Source organism: Kogia breviceps, chromosome 3 (genome assembly GCF_026419965.1).
Source record: "Kogia breviceps isolate mKogBre1 chromosome 3, mKogBre1 haplotype 1, whole genome shotgun sequence".
NCBI classification, from domain to species: Eukaryota; Metazoa; Chordata; class Mammalia; order Artiodactyla; family Physeteridae; genus Kogia; species Kogia breviceps.
Window position 1 is genome coordinate 78,508,241 of NC_081312.1, and position 20,496 is coordinate 78,528,736.

At 42.1% G+C, this 20,496-nt stretch overlaps 1 protein-coding gene across 5 annotated transcripts in view; it reads left to right on the top strand.

Annotated features, from left to right (window-relative positions):
- The window catches only part of FMN1 (formin 1), a 447,127-nt gene that overhangs the window by 279,677 nt on the left and 146,954 nt on the right, over positions 1 to 20,496 (top strand). For 4 of the 5 annotated variants that reach the window (XM_059056125.2, XM_067028906.1, XM_067028907.1 and 1 more), the window contains 6 exons: positions 2,234 to 2,295; positions 4,461 to 4,549; positions 11,687 to 11,816; positions 13,518 to 13,664; positions 14,779 to 14,838; positions 18,311 to 18,431. In XM_059056125.2, the coding sequence (XP_058912108.1) occupies positions 2,234 to 2,295; positions 4,461 to 4,549; positions 11,687 to 11,816; positions 13,518 to 13,664; positions 14,779 to 14,838; positions 18,311 to 18,431 (609 nt within the window). The remainder of the gene's footprint in view (positions 1 to 2,233; positions 2,296 to 4,460; positions 4,550 to 11,686; positions 11,817 to 13,517; positions 13,665 to 14,778; positions 14,839 to 18,310; positions 18,432 to 20,496) is intronic. The other variant, XM_067028908.1, reaches the window with a different exon arrangement.

Sequence of the window (20,496 nt, forward strand, 5' to 3'; positions counted from 1 at the left end):
AGTCATGTCGGTCTTTTTCTGAACCTTGAGCTTGTTCCTTCATCAGGATTAGAAATATTCTTCTGCAGTTACCTCTCACTGGAAGGCTTTTCTCCCAGACACTCACAGAACTGACCTGCTCAGCTCTTAGCTTAAATGTCACCTCTTCAAAGAAGCCTTCATCCATTAACCTCTGTCATGTTGCTCATTTCTCTGCTTTCTTTGTATCATTATCTGTAACTGTTTATTTGTTTATTTTCTGTCCCCTAAGGTAGAGTATTAATCTCATGAGATCAAGTGCTGTGACCGTCTCAGACACACATTGATTTGTGTAATCACAGCATTTTAGAACAGTTTCTAGAACTTGGTATGCGTTCAACAAGCATTTATTCAAGGGATGGGTGAATGAACGAATGAATGTTGCCAGAGCCCATGCTTGTTCTCCAGTCCCATCCTCCCTACATGTTTTCCTCTGCTTCCTAGCATACTGCAGGGGAATTGGCTGAGGGTATAACCCATCAAACTGTGTATCTGGGACCCAGACTGATTAACTTCTGAAACTCAAATATTTACTCACTAGGACAGGAAGCCAAGAGATCATTCTCTTTCCCATTAGGTAAAATTACTTGATTATATGTAAACTTGCAGTTCATGTGCAGTACCTAGTTTAGGAGTGAACGTTTCTGATAAATTATTTTTAGAATTCTACCTTTTCTTATCACATTCCTGTTGGCCGATTTTTATAGGAGATTATTAGAATTTACATAAACTAGACATTGTTCCTGGCCATTTTAATTTTTTTTAAAGCATCAGACATTGAAAAATGCCTGGTCCATCTAATAAGTTAGTGAATTCATATTATCCCCACACACAGTGTTCCTGGAAGGGTAAATTCTTGCCTTCTTTCCTCAAATGACATTTTTCTTTCGTGGTTTCAGATTGGACTTTTCAGAAGGGTAATTTTCCTTTGTCTTGGTGGAATCTGAGACGACTGACTTTGTCACTAGCATATTAACCTTCTCTTTTCTCACTACCCCACGTAGCTGAGGAATAGCTTGATGATTAATTCCTCTAAGTTAGAGAAGGTGGCCTATGAAGGAATTTTAAGTACATTTCTCGGTGTTCTGTGAAGTTACATGATCTTAGCTCCGTTAATTAAATTTTATTAAAATTGTATAAAGGGGTTCATGTGATTCTAAACCACAGAAGAAGCAAAACAATTTGAAAGCAACCTGCCCTTTACCTTGATCCCTAACTTCTCCAAAAACCGTGGTGTAGTGCCAGTGAACAGAACAGTGGTTGACGAGCAGAATTTTAAGGCATTCTAAATATTACTGGTTGGTTTAATAAAATTAATTAGCCTGCCATGGAGAAAATTTACTAGCGTGCTGGTTAATTTCACAATGTAAAGTCAGAGAAGGGAGGTGGGGTTGAGGGAACAAACCTTATTAGTTTTGAATAATTATTTAAAGATGTGGAGCTGCCTATTTCAAGCACTTTGATTGCCAAATCCATTAAGGCTTTAAAATCTCAATGTTTGTATGCTGGTATATATGGGAAGGAATCTCTCTAGATGAAATCACAGGCATATTAGTTAAGAGCTAAATAACTTATTTAACATACAGAACAGCAAGTAGGATCCAAATAAAACCATGGGAATGAGAACTTGCCCTAAGACTGGCTCATGGGAGGTTTCCATAATCTTAATTTGCCATTGATGCAATTATTGCTTTTTCTTGTCTCTTTAATCCAAACAAGATGTTTGCAGCGGCCATGGAAAGGTGCCTGAAATCACATGCCTGAATTCATTTAATTTGCCAACATCGTCTTTTTTTCTCTTTCTCTTTCTGGTAACGGGCAAGAGTCAGTTCTGGTGCATCAGGTACTAAATCTCTTCAATTACCAGCCGGGAAGAAAGATTTAACCTTGTGTTTCAAACCTACAAACTGATTTAGTTTTAAAGCACAAACACTTCTCCTGTGGAGCCCAAATTAAACTGCAGAAAGGATGCAGAGCTTGAGGAATTAAACCAGGCAGGGCCAAGGCTCAGGCCAGTGATCGGGACCATTTCGGTTTCTTTCACGGGGAGCCCTGTTGCAAAAGGAAAGGGAGTGGGAACGAGCTGAAAGACAACCTGTGTGAGAGGGGGGGTAATGTTATATTGCTTGGAAGCTAGACATGGAGTAAATGTGAGTGCAGGGGAGTCCAATCTAACCTCTTACCCTTTTCCTTTTTCTCTTTGGGGGCTCGGCAGCCATTTTTAACGTGGATGATTCTGTGGTTGATCTGGAAACCCTGGCGGCCTTATATGAAAACGTGAGTATCAAACACCTACAGAGCCAGAGTTGCCAGATTTTTGTATCTTAACTGACTTTTAAAACAGTTAATGTCTAGAAAATGGTTATATGTAACTCCTTCCACCTGAAAAGTCACTGAGCCATTCATGTTCTTTGGCAGTGGGAATTGTGACATTGCATGGAAGAGATTAAGGCACAGAAATGCAAGCTCAAATGAGAGTGGGCATATGAGGAAAGCATTAGGTTCTTGAGCGCCCACTGTGGTATCTGGGTTAGTAGATTTCTTTTGCAAGGGAGGGCAGTTCAATGTGGAGCCACTTCTGTGCCGTGGAACCCAGCCCAGCCCTGTGGCTTGCAATCAGAGTGCATGAAGCTAAGTTACCAGCTTAACACTGGTGTACACCCGTGTCATCCTCTGAGGAATGGGGATGCTGTTACCAGCTTGGATGATTCCTTTTAGCCCAAGCGAGCTGACGGCATATTGATCGTGGGAAATAGTATAGGATGGTGGCTGTGTGTTTTGGATTGAGAGTGAGATACTCTCAGGTTTGAGGTCGAGCTCTACCATTTACTGCTGAGTGGCCTCAGGCCAGTTAAATTCCTTAAACCTGTTTATCTGTACAATGGGGATTATAATGGGCTCGACATGATTTTTGTGAGTATTAAAAGAGAATTCAGGGCTTCCCTGGTGGCGCAGCAGTTGAGAATCCGCCTGCCGATGCAGGGGACGCGGGTTCGTGCCCTGGTCTGGGAAGATCCCACATGCCGCGGAGCAGCTGGGCCGGTGAGCCATGGCTACTGAGCCTGCGCGTCCGGAGCCTGTGCTCCGCAACGGGAGAGGCCACAACAGTGAGAGACCCGCGTACCACAAAAAAAAAAAAAAAAAAAAAAAGAGAATTCAATATATGCAGCAGCAGCAGTGTATTTTGAAAATAAACAGCGCTGTACACATATATGGTCTTCAAATGTGGATTATATGTGGAGATAACCAGCATAATTGTCAGGCTTTCTTGAGAAGATGACACAGGAGAGTCACAATTCCCATAATTGTTAACTGTTCGGGTTCGCTGACTCTGTTAGGATTGAAAACATAGACTGAAACAGTCTCTTTACTGAAGTAATGCTGTTTCCCAGGAAGCTACCCAGAGCTCTATAGCATGCTATGATTGCCGAGCTCAAAAAACGATTTCGTTTCAATACTTAGGTCTTCTGGGGCCTTAAGTGTCTCAGAGAAAATTTCCATAGTGTGATAATCCGGCCTAGCGGGATTGCCAATTCCCTTCACATTTCTACATCCTTTGTGTATATCACAAACTGTTTGGTACGACTGGATGGGAACTTCCCACGTTTCTATCAGGAAGGCTTTCGTTAATAAAGAAGGTGCACAAATCCTAGGCCATCGGGAGCTAATGGCACATTTGTTGAATACCTGGAGAGCATCATGGTATTGTGGGAGAAAGGTGTTCCAAGTCAGGCTCTTTGCCGGGTACTCAGTGTAAGCCTCGGTGGAGTCATCTTTAAAACAAGGATGCGCTACTTGATGTCGGAGGACTTTGTAAAAGGCAAAGTGCCTTCTAGGATCCTTTGAGCTGTTACCTTGGGCTCAGGACTGTGCACATGATTGGCACTTGTTAGCTTACAGTAGAGGTAAGCTACATACAACTGACATAGTTGAGCAAACTGAGAAAGTATGGGACTAAATGCCAAAATCAGTGGTGCGGACAACGAATGCTTAGAAAATTCAGAAAGAGAGAACCTGCTGACCAGAAATTTAAAAATCAGGAGCCTACATAAGTTAGGAGGGCTGTTCGGTTCTGAGGATGAAGAAAGCAAACGCTAAGGACAACTTGACCCTTATCCTATCTTACAGGGAAGGACACAGGGGATTCAAAGGTTAGCAATCAAATGTCCTGGCTTCTGTGTCCAGCTAAGGCCACTTGTTATGACCATTTAGTTTAGCCAGTAATTCCCAAACATTAGCATGCCTCAGAATCACCTGGAAGGCTTGCTGAACCCTCCCTCTGGAGTGTCTTATACCTGGGGTAGGGCCAACAATGGACATTTCTAACTAGCGACAGCTGGCGCTGATGTTGCTAGCCCAGAGACCACACCCTGAGCCACACTGCTTTAGACAGATTCTCATTGCTCACTTTATGTGTGTGTTTTGTTTCCATTTCAACACAGAGAGCCCAAGAGGATGAACTCGTTAAAATAAGAAAGTATTATGAGACATCCAAAGAGGAAGAATTGAAGCTACTGGATAAACCTGAGCAGTAAGGATGCTTAAACACTTTTCTGTTAACAAAAGGAAAAGGGCCATCCCTGTCTTCCTGCCTCCCAGCTCCGAATAACCAAATCTCAACTGTGCCAAGCTAAGTCACAGCAGCGTCATTCCTGGAACCTCCTGCATGCAGCAGAATATGACCTGACTGCCGGGAAAGGCAGCCGGGAGATTTGTGCTGCTGGATATCATGTCTCAACCCCCACCCCACCCCACCCCTCATGGCTCCCCTTTTCTTGTCCTAGCAACTTGTTAATTCCTCCTAGACTAAACATTCTGGCCCAAAGGGTAACTGAGGGAAGGGAGAGGTTACTGCTCTGTTTAAGGTTCTGCTGATGCCGTTAAAAGGGATGATGTCAGAGTCACAGAATTCAGCTTGATTTTCCTAAATATTGTATCCAGTCAGTGCAGCCTGAATGTGCCAGCTTTTTCCCCAGATTCTCTACCTGCTCTGCCCAATTTCGATGTGACTTTTTCATCCTCCCTTTGCATGTGCTTGTGCTTCTCTCCAGTCACTATCTGGAGGTGTCTGCTCTCTAGCTTGGGGTGTTCCACACACTTTGAAAGCCCAGAACTCTAGTGCATAACTTAGTGACTCTTGTCCTTGTCTGGGCTCTTGGGGTCTACAAACCATGGATAACCTTCTGGGGCTCTGCAGCCCTAAGGACTCTGTGAGAATGTGGGATGGGTCCCGAGTGGACAGAGGACTGCTTAGCTTGTGGCTACCTTGAGTGCTTCCTGCCCAATGCAGGCTGTGCTTCTCAGCCTGGAGATGAGGCAAGGAATAGGAAACAAAGAGGAAATTGACTGGGTTTAGGGTAACAAGTCAGCCCCAGAGACATTCAAGGGTCAGTCGCTTATACTGAAACCTTCATGCCTTGCCCTTGGTTCCTCTAAAATGCTCTGCTCCCCTTGGAAGCCAGGGTATTCAAGTCCAGAGAAAACATCTTTCAGTGACTGGGTGAGGAATTTCTAGGTTTACTCAGTAATTGACAAACTTTTATGATAATTTGGGGACCCTTAGATGACTGGCTGTCACATGGAGCATATGCCAGGGCTCTCCCCGCAACACACACCCAAAGTTAGTTCATGAAGCCTAGGAATATTATGAATCAATGCAGATGGGCTCCCCTGCCCTTCTGTTGCATCGACTTGAGCCCCTCGTCCTTACCAACCCCCACCCCAACCCATCCTGTGGTCCACTCCCAAGTCTTGTCTCCTAATATAATAAATTCATTCCCACTAAGGTGCTGACGACCAAAAATGAAGCGACTAATAATGGGATATTTAGACACAAGGCCATGAGGAGTATTTGAGGACTGTCTTAGTTAGTTTGGGCTGCTTTAACAAAGTATCCTAAACTGGGTGACTTATCAACAGCAGAATTTTATTTCTCACAGTTCCTGAGGCTGGAAGTCTGAGATCCAGGTGCCAGCATGGTTAGGTTCTGTTGAGCACCCTCTTCCAGGCTGCAGACTGCCAACTTCCCTTTGTATCTTCACATGGCAGAGAGCAGAGAGGGGAAGCAAGTACTTGTGTCTCTTCTCTGAAGGGCACTAACCCCACTCGTGAGGGGCTCAACCCTCATGACCTAATTACTTCCTAAAGGCCCTACTTCTTATTACCATCACTTTGGGGGTTAGGATTTCAACTTAGGGATTTGGCAGGGGGGGCAGACACAAACATTCAGTCCATAACAGGGACAAGAGGGCATATCAAGCATTTGGGTAATGCCAACTATGCCATGTTAAGCAATGATACTCCAAGCCCAGAGTTGGTAAACTTTTCCTATAAAGGACCCGGTAGTAAGTACTTTAGGCTTTGTGAGCCATTACAATCTGCTGGAACTACTCAAGTCAACCGTTGTTGTGCAGAAGCAAGCACAGACAACACATAAAGAAATGGGCATGGCTGTGCACCAATACCAGTTTATTTATGGATGCTGACATTTGAATTTCATATCATTTTACATGTCACAAAATATTATCCTGGTTAATATTTGATTAATATTAATATTAATTAATATTAATGCTTAAATGGTTGGGTTTTTTCAACCATTTAAAAATGTGAAAACCATTCTTAGCTGATGGGCTCTACAAAAACAAATGATGGGCTGAATTTGGCCTGGGGGCTGTAATTCACCAACCCCTGCTCTAAACTATGGAATGGCCTACTTGGTAAAATGAACCCCGGGTCCCTGCTCCTGGAAGGGTTCCCCTTTTCCTTCCTGTGTTAATGCCTTTCTAGCATTATTTTTCGAGGTTAATTGCCAGGACACAGGGTAATGGCAGCAGGTAATTAACAGATGACTTATTAAAGTTCTCCTGCTTTCTCTACTGATGATCTGGATGGAAGAGTGTTTTTAAAGTTTGTAAATGGTCATTGTAAGGGCTTCCTGAACATGCTAAGCTCTCAGTGACAGCAGAGAAGATGGTCATGTTGTCCTGGTGATATGCTTGGGCTCAACTGCTAGAGGGTGAGGCCTAGAGAGGTAGGGCCTCCAGGACTGAGTGATTTTCACCTTTACTCCTGACCTCCTGCACAGTGTAGCATTTGTTTGATTCATGCCAGAGTCTGATTTTCTGGCAACTGATTTGCTATTAGTTCCAAGTGAGTTGACTATAAGCATGTTTTGCATACTGGAAAATATGAATCCTATATAGTTTCAGCATTGCAGTTTCCTAAGATTCCTGTGGTGCCCAGGCTTTAAATCAGAGCCCGGAGAGGCTGCCCTCCTCACTCACCTCATCAGCTTTCTTGCGCCGCAGGGGCAGATTTAGGAAGCCATTTCCCACAGAGGTGTCATCTGCTTGGGACCAGGCTGTCTGAGAACCACTCCCTTCAGCAATGGTCCTCACCTCTGTTCACACCCTCCTTGGGATGGTGGTGAGGCGAGAGGAGGCTCTCCTGGGTTTGATTAGGGCTGATGTGTGCTTTTTTGTGGCCTAAAGTGAGGATACCATATACAGCCTATTGGGATGCTCCACTGAGGCCCACAGCTGCCTTGGGATCCCCCAAAAGAAGACGTATTGATGTTGAAACAAGGCTCTGTTAGCGTCCTTCTCTATGGAGGAACATAGGTTACAGCATGCACAGACACCTGAAATGATATCATTCAGGGCTTTGAGGAATTATAAACCACATGTTAGCCCCTTGAAAACAGTGGGCCCGTTGCGTCAATCCACCTGACAGCCGAGTTGCTGTGGAGGTGTGACCCACGTACTGTGAGGTACAGAATGTTTCTGCTATGTACTGGCTGTAGTTACAGTCCATTCTAGGAAGATCAGCCTGCCTTAAGGAAAGAAGAGGAAGGTCCCTGGTCTGTGGCTCTTTGGGGGTATTTAGTCCTTTCTATCTCTGGCCCTAGGGTATAAAGTTAGACTAGTCCAAAAGGAAATCAGGCCCTAAATATTCATAAGTACCATGGCCTAATAATGCCCAAGACCTTACACATCTCCTTGGGGATGTGTAAAGGAGTGCTTACCCCTGCCCTTATGGGTAGACTATAAAACCCACATGTGGGAGATAAGATATTAGACACTTCATAGCCTTTGAGGTAACCTGTACTTCTGGTACTTTCTCAGATAAATGGGAAATGGTGCTTTCCTCGAGACTTTGTTTTTCCCAAATTTGCTTCTCTAGTATTTTGTATCTTCACCTTCTATCAGGTGACCAGGCCCCAGACCCACCAGTCATCCTGGACTCTTCTCAGCATCCCGTGGGATGGGTCAGCTACATTGGGTCTGGCAGCCTCAGTCGCTTTCTCGCCATTCGCCCCTCACACTGCAGGCCCTCTCTCGTTCCCCCTTAGAATATTCCAGCTGCTCCCGGCCTCAGATCTGCCATCACTTCCAATCAGTCGATCAGCCGAGCCATTGCAAGGGCGATTTTCTAAAACAAAAAGCCGAAAGTTTCACTCCTCTGTTTTAAAACCCTTCATTCATTCAGAAAAAGCTTGAACTCTTTCTTTTAGAACACAAAGCCCCATTTTAGCTTCTCACTTTTCCCCACAAACGTCATTCAGCCTGTCCAGGCTCTCGCTGGCAGTTTCTTACGTGTGTCCTGCACAAGGACCAGAGGGCTCCCGGAGACCTTGGCTGACATGGTCCCTCCAGGGCTCTGACTTTGATGCCCTGCGTATGGCTTCCATAGCTCCTATTTTAGGCCCCATCACCGAGAGCGCTCATCACACTCGTGGTAACTGTGGATTTATTTCTCAGGTGATCAAGAAGGAATTGTGTTTAAGTTAAATTCTGTTCTCAGGTCTTAGCATGGTGCCTGACACACTGTAAATGCTTCATACACATCTAAAGACACTACAATTCTTGGTGACTGATGCTCTGGTATTTTTTGTGACACATTCCCTACAGTTCTATCCAAAAGTATTGTGAAATTTCTGAATTTCCCTCCCCCTTCCAACTCTGGATATGTGCTTCGGCCCCTTCTCCATACACAGAACATTGGGTCTTTAAGATTCTCTGAGAGCCTTCGTAGCGCAAGCCCTAGTTCCAGTGAAGCTTTGATCCCAGGGAACCTTGTAGTTCTATTTTACTCTTTTTTCTGGGTAACAAAAATTGCTTGAACCTATGGGCTCATCTCCTCATGTTGGTCGTAAACCTCCTTTTTTAGAGATGAGTTATAAGTAATTGTTTTATAGAGCATTTCCTCTTCTCATCTAAGACCTTGCTGGTAAGCTGGGGTGTTGATCTGTATATTCTCTCCATCAGTTCTTCACTCGCTGTGTTCATTTAAACGAGGAAGTGTTACCCACTCAGGGATCTGGGTCCTACTTAGGGAATAGTGTTTCATGGTTGCATTTGGAAAGGGAGAAATGCAGGGTGCTACACTTGAGGTAGCTCTCAGCAGCGTCTGAATAAGTAAAACTTCCCAAGACTCACTACAGGACCAAATGCCTCCAGTCCCACAAGCTTTTTACTGCTCATGTCTGTGAGAACTGGTGATACCCCTGATTTCAGTCATAAATGAATCAGTGGTTTAATACTAATTTTACAAAGAAACAATTCACATGTAGAGTGTAATTTTTTCATCTTGTCCTAATTCAGAATTCCTTTGGGTTTCCACTTTTATATCCCATCACATGGTTTTCATAATAATCAGAGTTACAGAACCTTAAAGCAAAGGTATGTTTTCTTTTATGGGCATTCTTTGCTTCCTCTCAGTGTCATTTAAGGGAAAAAAAAAAAAAAAGGATTATGACCTGGTTGTAGGATAAATAAGAAAAACAGCTGATTATTAGAATCTTATTAAAACCCAAGTGTCCCCAAAAGAGGCACAGAGTATTAGCTAAGGAAATGTCTTTGGTTATGGAGAGAAGGGGGCTCCAGCTTTGCTCCTAGGTAAAAGCATTCTTGGTAAGAGGTTACAAAATAGCAAGGTAATGATGTTATGCTTTGACCGAGACTTTCAGAACTATCGGTTAATCATCGTTTCAACCCCCGAATGGTTTTAAAAGCTTTTAGTGGATTCTCTCCTTTTCTGAATTCATGCCCAACTCTTTCCATCCATTTTAGTGTATACCCCTACCTCGGGTGGTTGGCCTAGAGGATATGTAGCTCTTCCAACTTAATTTTGCAAAGGGCACCAGTGCCCAGCTGCTCAGACAGTGAGCTTCTGTGTGTAGGTCAGTACTCACCTTTAGCTTTTAAGATCTGTCTTGCCATAGTTTTTAAGAAACTTTAGATTGTGCCCACTTAATGAGTGCCTCCTTTGTTCCAAGCATGGAGCTATGAAGTCCTGTCTGTGTAGATAAGTTGTTGTGGAAAAGTAAACAAATACCTGCAGAAGAGAATCATTATAGATTATTATAATTGTTTGAACAACAACAAAAAATAGTAATCTAACTTCAGAAAGAGATTATTTTTTCACTTGTCTATAGACATTTGCCTCAAGTCTTCCCTTACTTAGCCCGTGTTAATACATCATTAGAGAATGCTGCATTATAAAGGGAGTCTATTGTGTATTTTTTTTTTCCAAACACTAAAGATTAATGCTTTTCATTTCAGTTTAGTCTTACTTGGTAGCAAGAGACAGATAGCTTCACATGGTTCAGTATACTTGCATTAACTTTCTGTTCTTAATTTATACACCATATGTTTGCTCACCATTATAGAAACCCGTTTTACATTTTTTTAATTTTTAAAATTTTAATATAATTTTTAAAGATTATTTTCCATTTACAGGTATTACAAAGTGTTGGCTATATCCCGTGCGTTGTACAATATATCTTTGAGCCTATCTTATACTTAGTAGTTTGTACCTTCCACTTCCCTGCCCTTATATAGCCCCTCCCGCCACGACTGGTAACCACTAATTCTCTGTATCTGTGAGTCTGCTTCTTTTTTGTTATAGTCACTATTTTGGTGGATTTTTTAGATTCCACATATAAGTGATATCACACAGTATTTGTGTGACTTATTTCACTTAGCCTAATGCCCTCCAAGTCCATCCATGTTGCTGCAAATAGCTAAATTTCATTCTTTTTTTATGGCTGAGTAGTATTCCATTGTGTGTATATATGTATGTGTGTGTACATATATATACATATATCACATCTTCTTTATCCACTCATCTGTCAATGGATGCTTAGGTTGCTTCCATATCTTGGCAGTTGTAAATAATGCTGCTGTGACTGTTGGGGTGCATGTATCTTTCCAAATTAGTGTTTTTGTTTTTTGGGGATTTTGTTTTGGTTTTTTTTTGGAGTGGAGTTGCTGGGTCATATAGTAGCTCTATATTTAGGTTTTTTTTGAGAAACCTCCGTGCTGTTTTCCACAGTGGCTGCACCCATTTACATTCCCACCAACAGTGTACGAGGGTTCCCTTTTCTCCACATCCTCGCCAACATTTGTTATTTGTGTTCTTTTTAATGATAGCCATTCTGACAGGTGTGAGGTGATATATGGAAACCCATTTTTTAAAGTGGCTTTGTTGTCAACAGTAGAGCACATACCCTTGGAGTCCCCTGAGTTTGCCTGTTTGATGCCTTTTATAATTGTTCAGTTAACATTGTCAAACAAGGAATGCTCTCATGACGAATCTCTTTCTGCTGTCTTTTTATTTTCCTTGAGATTATATATGAAGTCAGATGATTCATTCTTAATTTTTACAGATTTTTACACGAGTTAGCCCAGATCCCTAATTTTGCTGAACGTGCCCAGTGTATAATCTTCAGATCTGTCTTTTCTGAGGGCATTACTGCCGTGCACCGAAAGGTAGAGATCATCACACGAGCTTCTAAGGTATGTTTGCTGTCCAATTCAAAGACAGCTTTGCCCTCCTTGGGGGTAAAGGAGGGAGTGGGGAGTGGGAAAGATCAACTCGAGTCCCTTTGCAGAAATATAGTGGACTTAAGATTATGTGTTTTCCTGAGTATAACTGTGACAATTATCCCGTGTGAGAGTGCATGCAGGTGAGTGAGTTAGAAAGAAGGAGATGCAGATTGACAGAGGAGAAAGAGGGAGAAAAAAACGACACTTTTACAGATTTCTTCTCACATATTCCAAATACCTCCCAATGTACATTCTGGCCACTTAAAACCAACCTAAATAGTATAGTGTGTTTTCCATTCTGACTGTCTAGATTGCAAAAAGAGATTTGCCTTAGACCAATGCATTGGTTCATCTGAAATGTGTTCTAGAGACTTGATAGATGAAATCAATGATTATGGTAATGAGTGATGGGCTGATAAGTTTTTGTTGGCTTTACCACACTGGTGTTCGTTATAAAGTTAAATTCCTTTTTTTTTTTTTTTTTTTGCGGTACGCGGGCCTCTCACTGTTGTGGCCTCTCCTGTTGCGGAGCACAGGCTCCGGACGCGCATGACTCACGGGCCCAGCCGCTCCGCGGCATGTGGGATCTTCCCTGACCAGGGCACGAACCCGCGTCCCCTGCATCGGCAGGCGGACTCTCAACCACTGTGCCACCAGGGAAGCCCTAAAGTTAAATTCTTGAACGTGACTTTTTCTCTCAATGACTCACGTCCTTCACCACATGATGATCCTCCACAAATACTGTAATGTTTAGTTGCTTATCTGAAGGCATGGGGTTTTTTCCTTCTAAAATATAAAAGATTTCACTAAAGAAAGCATAAATATTACCAAGGTATATAATACACACCCTCTAATAATGCCCTACAAGGCAGGAGCAGAGGTCGTCCTAGAGCTGCACTTGGTTTTCTTTCTTTACCCTAAAATAAAGGAAAATAAAGTCGACTAAAACTGTAGAGAAGGGGAAAAGTATCAATTTGAAAATTTGCACTTGGAGCAAAAGAATGAGAGAGAGAGGAAAAACAAATGAGGTGGGGAGCTGAAGAAAACCCCAAGCAGCTTGAAATTAATAGACAAAATAGTAAAAGTTAATAGACAAATCAGCAAACACTTAATAAACATAGTCTATGACCTTGAAATACATTATTGTATTCACCTCTGAGGATTCTGTAGTTCACCTCTGAGGATTATTTCCAGGGATAAGGAAGTATAGGCTTGCTACTGTATCTACCCTACATTTAACTGTGCTCTTTATATAGATACATAGTCCAAAACCAGATCCTCAAATGATCTTAAACCCCTTCCTACTTAGAAGCCGTCCAATACAAAGCCTAACTGTAACAACTGTCTTTTTTCAATTTCTAAATCCTTTAAAATAAGTATTTAAAAAGTAAAACTGGCTCAAATAGAAATATAAAAACTAATATTTAATATTCAGTATTAGAACATGCACAGTTTGTAATTCATTGAAAGGGTGAAAAAATGATGGCTGTTAACATATTTTTTAAGACACTTATGGCTTAGTGAAGTGCATTTTCCATTTCACCAACTATAAATCCAGTTGGCAACAGACCAGCAAACAACCTATCAAGTGCTCAGTGAATATTTGTTGTTGAATGAACATAGGTGCGTTTTGGAGTTTGGCCGCATAATAATTGGCGTTTGCCTTCCCAGGGCTTGCTGCAAATGAAGAGTGTGAAGGATATTTTGGCTCTCATTCTGGCTTTTGGAAACTATATGAATGGAGGAAATAGGACTCGGGGACAAGCAGACGGGTATAGCTTAGAAATTCTGCCCAAACTCAAGGACGTCAAAAGTCGGGTATTTATTTATTTTTCGTAACGGAGGTCTGTGATCTGTCATTGTTTTCCTTGTATACCTTCAGTTTAAAAAAAAAGTGTTCCTGGTTGTTCCGTTCATCTCTATCCTCCCCGTAACAGTACATTTTTTTCTTTGCTTTCTTTTGAATAAAGACAGCGTTTTCATGTTTCATCTCCTTTTGATGACAAAATCCCCAACATTCATTTGCTCAAAAGCACACAGTTAGATGTTGAACTGCCGTGAGAGAATAAAGCAGATAGCATACAGTGTTAGCCATAGCACAAGGCTTGAGTCTGCTTGAATTTGGTGTTAGCTACTTGTAATTTACTCACTCCTAAGTAGAGAGCAATGCTGACTCACCAAGGGAGCTGAGCAGTTTGAATTATTCTCTGGTCCACAACAATTGGGCTGGGGGTCTACTGTCAAACCCTCTGAGCCTGATTACCGCTTGGCTCCACACCCTGCAGAGCTACCTCTTTAGAAACAACCAGCCCATATCTAGGCATCCCCTGGGGGGGCAGGGGGAGTGGAGGGAGGGGAAACACACAGGCAAATTAGAATTAGACCCACGTGAACAAGACACAAAGGCTGCCTTGTGGGAGGGCCTGCTCTCCCCTGGAGTCCCAGGGTCATAAAGTGGCAGGGTGTTCCTTTTAAGCCGCCTTGATTGTTTTTCACGCCAGTAAGAACACACATTTTTTGAAAGGTGGGAAGGGAGGGATGGTCTTCTGTTCTACTCTCTGGTTCCCTTTAGCACTCCCCTACCCCCTCCCTTCTTGGCTTTATGCCTGAAAGTATTGAGACAGTCTTTTGGTTGGCTGGTGCTTGTCTTAGCCATTACCTCAGAGGGCCTTATGGATTACCTCTCTGGGTTCCCACCCCCCACCCCCCGCCATCAAGGAAGAGTGTAGTGTCATTTCTTTGTATAGATGCCATAAAAATGAATGGGACAAGGAGGAAAGAGGACAGTCTCGCCAGTCTCAAACAAAATTAGGGCCAGGTATCACAAATTAAAGGTAGTAGAGTTACAGAGTGAGATTTCAGCTCTTTGACTATCTAATATGGCAGAGTCTCATGTGAATGATATTCATTTAAACTTCTCTTTTAAACCTAGGATAATGGGATTAATCTGGTGGACTACGTTGTGAAATATTACCTGCGTTACTATGATCAGGTAAGAAATAGCGTTATGTGGAAAGCTACACTGATGGGGTTTCAGCTCCTGCACATTGCTGGCATTCAGAAATTGGATGCTGGATGGATGGATGAATTTCAAGTCCAACGTAGAATTTGAGAGCTCTCCAGCTTCCTTGGTTTACAGATGGGAACACTGGAGCCAAGAGAGTTTAGTTGACTCTTGTAAAAAGAAGCGTTATTCAGTGGCACAAATCTACTGACTCTTAATCCACTGTATAACACAGTTTCAAAGAGACCCCCAGTCATCTCAGTGCCTTCTGACCAGATTGTGAGGGTCTCTGTGAAACCCATATCCATTCAGTAATTGGTTATATTTGAAACTAGATTCTGGGATGCAGACCAAAATTTAGGAACTTAAGATGCAATAATTACCCAATACTTTATCAGCAGTGTTCATCTGTGAACAAGTTAAAGACGTGGAATTTGAAATCCATCTTCTCTGCTTAGATTACATCGGGCCATTAGAAATAAAAATTTCTGTGAGAATCCACCTGAGCGCAATTTTCTGTGTTTCGAGAACAAGGAGTCCTAGCTTTGAGAAGAAAGAGGTACTATTGTAAGTTGTTGAGAAACCTAGCAGTCAATAAATGGAAGAAGTCTCAGGGAAATGTTGTCAGGAGTCCCGCTTAACTATCCACAGAAGCAGAGTTTTTCCTAGGTACCAAGGGAAGAAAAGTAAAGATTCCAGGGCCTCGTTTTCAAAAGGCCTGCAGTTTCATGCAGAAGACAAGTTAAGCACTGATGAAGTCCTTAGTCATCTCTCCTACCCTCCTGGTGGGTTTATCTAACTGTTGTCAGTGTCTCTACCACCAGGTTTATTATTCCCCTGTATATAGATATCATTGAGCAATTACCTAGCTTCCCGGCATTGCTCCTTGAGGTCCAGAACTCTTCGTTGTCTCTTTTTTCATGTTTGTAATGTAGGTGCTTGATAAATACTTGCTGAGTTGAATGTACTGTAAATATCCACAAGCATGTAATAAGTAGCATCTGTAACAAACAAGATGCAACGAGGCGAGAGCTGTTTTCTGGTAGAGCAGGGTAGGTGTGTTGAGCTTCAGGCAATATGTGTGCACCCAAAGTTCTGACAGCAGGTACCAGGGTGGCAGAAGAGTTATCCAGAAGGATCTTGAGGTGACAGTTCAAATTCAAGGCTGGCATAAGCAGATTTACTCATAGTCTCTGCTTCAACCATACTTCCTACACAGATGCACTGTGTAGGAAGGATGAAATTTGCCGATGGAGTTTGACTCCTATTGAAGAGAGCTGAACCCAGTGGAATCAATTTCACAGAGGGGAATCTTAAAGTAAGATTAATTTCAAACATGGGATGGTCCAGTTTAGGAAAAATAAGAAGTCAAGATTTGTGTGGTGCTCTCCCAGGTTTCACTGTGTAAAATGAATTTCACTCAACAAGAGTACAGAATTATGTGATTTAGTAAATGATCCCTTCCCTTTTAGGAGCATAAGTGATGATTTTTGTGGTTAGTGGTGATGAGCAATTAACGGAAGAAAGGTGACTCTTTTTCCAAGCTTCCTTCCACTCATGCCTGGTTTTTGGTCCAAGTCTAGGTCTCTGTGAAGTTCAAAGAAACCCTTCTAGGGCCATGTCTTTTGAACTCTAATTGAGCAGCTTTCACAAGAGCTACTACTAGGCCAATTTGCTCAGTAGCATTTTCTCTTTTTCTAGCTTAAAAAAAAAAAAAAAAATGAAGCCAGGACTGAATCTGATAAAAAAAATTTTGGAAAATAGAAAGAAATATGCATGAGTTCTTCCATAGATTACCATGGAGTTTTGTGACAAGCATCTTAGATGTTGTTCCATCTTGGCGCTCAAAGGAGGATACTGCTTCCATGGTTAAAAAGCAGTAAAATAAGTAGAGGAAGATGAAAAATAGTACACTGATCACGTAAAATGTTGTTCTGATCAAATGAGGAAAACCACCTTCTCCTAGCATCGTAAATGAGGCCAAAGGTCTTAAAAGAAGGGGATAGGGTCCAGGGAATTCTCAAAAACACAAGAAAACAGGACGATAAGTTAGATGACTCCTGCCCAAGGTGTACACTTCCTGGAATAGCGTTTTATAAGCTCTCTGTTAGTGGTGCCAAACAGATTTTATTGGTAGACCAGATGGTGTGTACTTGACTGCGAACAAGGCACAGTTCCTGCCTTCAAAATGTTTATAGTCTAGTGGGGAAGACACACAAGCTAACAAGGCAATTTTTAAATTAACGTTGAAAAGTGCTGTGATAACAGGAATTAGCAGGGACTCTTGGAAACACCCAAGTGCTGAGGCTTAGGGGAGGTCTTTAAGGAAGTGATATCTGTTTTGAGACTAGAAAGAGGAGTATGAACAAGGAGGTGTGAGGAGGGGCTGGGGAAGAGTTTTTAAAAGGGACAGTTTTGTAGACAAGAAGCCTAGAAGCAAGAGACTGTGGCCTGTTCTTTTATTTTATGAAGGTTTAGGAGAGGTAGTTAGAGATAGGGGATGGGAGAAATCAGGCTGGAGATGGAGACAGAGGCCAGATCAAAAAGTGCCTTGTAAAGCAGTTTTAGAATTTGGAATTAGTCCTAATGGCAGTAGGGAAGATGGAATGTGAAGGAAAGCTGGCAAAGTAGCCTGTGTGGAGAGAAGAATAAGCGAAGATGGCCTGAGACATGCAAGACACAAAGCTTGTATTAAACAACTCGGGGAGAAAGCAAGCTGGACTGGAAAAGACAGTTGAGGCTCTGCTGGTCTCCCAATGTGCCTGCAGTTTGTGTCCCTCTGGATGTTTCTCAGCTGAGATCCTCTATTAGGTATAGTTGTGGAGCTTGTCAAAACCCAACCCAACCATCCCTCGTAAATATCTGCTAAGATAAGCCAAACAACATTAAGAGAATCTTTACAAATATGTGAAGAATTTGATCACGTACACACGCGTGCACACATGTGCGCACACATGCCCACGAGCTTTAAGCTGCAGAGAAAGGTAGGTAAGAGTGTAAGCGATGGTGATTGTTTCTCCCACCTCAGTGCTGCCTTATCCAGTACCTCCCAATTCACACCCATTGGCATACCCCAAAGATGAGTTATCTAATTGCTGCCAGGTGAAACTCAACAGGGACTTTCAATTTAAGTACTTTCATGTGTTCTTCCTGTGCCATTTTCCATGGGAGTAGAGGGTCTAAGATGAGGACATACCTGACCATTTTCTCTTTGATTCAAGAGGCAAAATAGAGCTCAGCCCATGCCATAGCTACAGCCATAGCCTACCTCAGTGTCAATAAGACCAAAATGATAGCGTGAAAGACACGAAAGCACTTCAAAGCAACAAGTCCAAAGTTAGGAATAGCAGGGGAGCATTGCTATGATTCTTATCCAACCATCCGAAAGAAGATGCTTGGAATTTCAACTGAAAGTGACAATTGGGAAGTATAATGTACTTTTGTTTACCATATATTCTAGGAAGCAGGAACAGAAAAGAGTGTTTTCCCCCTGCCCGAACCACAAGATTTCTTTCTGGCCTCCCAAGTCAAATTTGAAGACCTTATAAAAGATTTGAGAAAACTGAAGAGGCAACTAGAAGGTAACAGGCACACTGTTCTGTTATTATGATAACAGATAGGATTTTTTAAAATGATTTAAGGGGATGATTTCTGTATGGCTCGGGGAATGAAATGGTGAAAGTTCAGTTATGGTATAGTACGTCAGGACACTTTCCACCTCTGTGCACAATTTGGAGGCAGTGTATTTACACATCTCTCTCTTTCATTAGTGTTAATTAGTGCTTGTTATATATATATAATATATATATCTTGTTCTATATATTATATATATATATATCTTGTTATATCTACATTTTCCAACATGTAATAGATATAATTTTAATAAAAATAATAACCCTTTTTTTGAATTCTTACTGTGTTCTCATACAATTCTTCTAATGACCCGAATAAGCAGGAACTACACTAACTCCATTTTATAGATGAGAAAAATGAGGCTTCGAGAAGCTGTATTCACACAGCCAGTGAGAGGCAGATCGGGTCTGATTAGAAACTATCACGCATTGCATTTTCTAAGCTAGTTTACTATGTGCTGCCTTATCTTTCTGTCTCTCACTCTTGCTCTCCCTGTGGCGCACGCACACATACACACACACGTCCCTATATATTTCGTTTATGTATATGAGTCTAATAATGATGGTAAGACCCGTTAGTAAACAGTCTGTTTTAGTTTAATTTACATTTTTAATTATCCAAAGCAAAATGCTGAAAGCCCTTTTTGGCTTTTTTAAAAGGTGAAAATATGTCTCTCTTGGGCAGGAATTTTCCTTTGGCATTTCTAGAGTCTTGTGTTTTCACTGTGGAGACATCTCCTTGTCCAAGAATATAAATACTTGCCTTGGAGCTTGTATAACTCCAATTGAAGAGCTCTGTGGAGGATTTAGGGAGCGTGTTAATGTGGAAATGGAGCCCAGCACGCCAAAAGCAGAGCTTGAGGAAATGAAGAGCTTGCACCAGGAATATTTTTACACTAAGACATAAAATAAACATTTTAAAAATGTTTATTGTGAAAGAGTGCTCAGAAATCTAAGTCTTAGAGGACAGCTTGGAAATGGAAGTAAAGTGGAAAAGATCTGCTCCCGGTGGCAGGGACAGCCATTTATTTTTACTTTGGGCATAGAACTTGCTTAAATAAGGATAGTGGTTGCAAGTGAATATTTTTACCTTGTAAATTATTTTTAAAGGAACATGCGGGGTTTTTTTTCCCCTCCTGTCGATGTGGTCGAGAGCGTGAATTTAAATGAATGCTTCATTCAGGAGTGTGATACGTGAACTTGTGATCATTCTTTTCCCTCTCCTCAAAAACGGGCAGTTTTATCCTTGATTGAATTGAGGGGCTTGATTTTTATTCTAAGAAAGCGGGGTAGCATCATGTAGCAGTTTTTTTCTACCCCTCTCCGGTGGCAGAATTAGGGCCAGGCCAGTCCTCAGGGTGGCTTTTGCAGTAGCAGAGGAGACCTGTGTTTGTCCAGTCCCCGGCCGCCATCCCTGAATGCTCATCCTCTCTTGTCTCTTGGTCCTTGTGAGACCCTTTCGTATGGTCTTTCGAGCAGAAACCTGATCTACGTTGGATCTTTCCTCTTCGCCTGCCTTCCCTCCACGGCTGCCTTTCTCAGGCATCCTGGTTCAGCCCACTGCCTTTGATATCCCTGTGTGTTTGATGATAAAAAAAAAACAAAGGGATAAGAAGAGTGAATTCAAAGGACAGTGTAGAGGCAGGGGTGCCCCCAAACCTCTGCCCTGGATGTACCTTATTTTCCCTAGGGAGATCCATGGTGTCATTTCAGATCTCTGAGTACTCAACTGACAGTTTCCCCAGTCAATTTTAAGGAAATACAAGACCTTCTGAAGCTGGAGGAGCTGCCTTATGAGGGAAGACTGAACGCTGCCTCAGTTATTTTTCTTCTTTGTGTGGGACGTCACCACAAAGACGTGAAGTGTACCACCAAGGCAAATGAGGAAACCGGCGCTGTCCCACACACATTGAATATTTAAACAAAAAAATGCCCTGCTAATCTTTAGAGATGCCCATGTTTTTAATACATGAAAGGTACCTAGTAAATATTTAAAGAAAATACAGACCGTGGG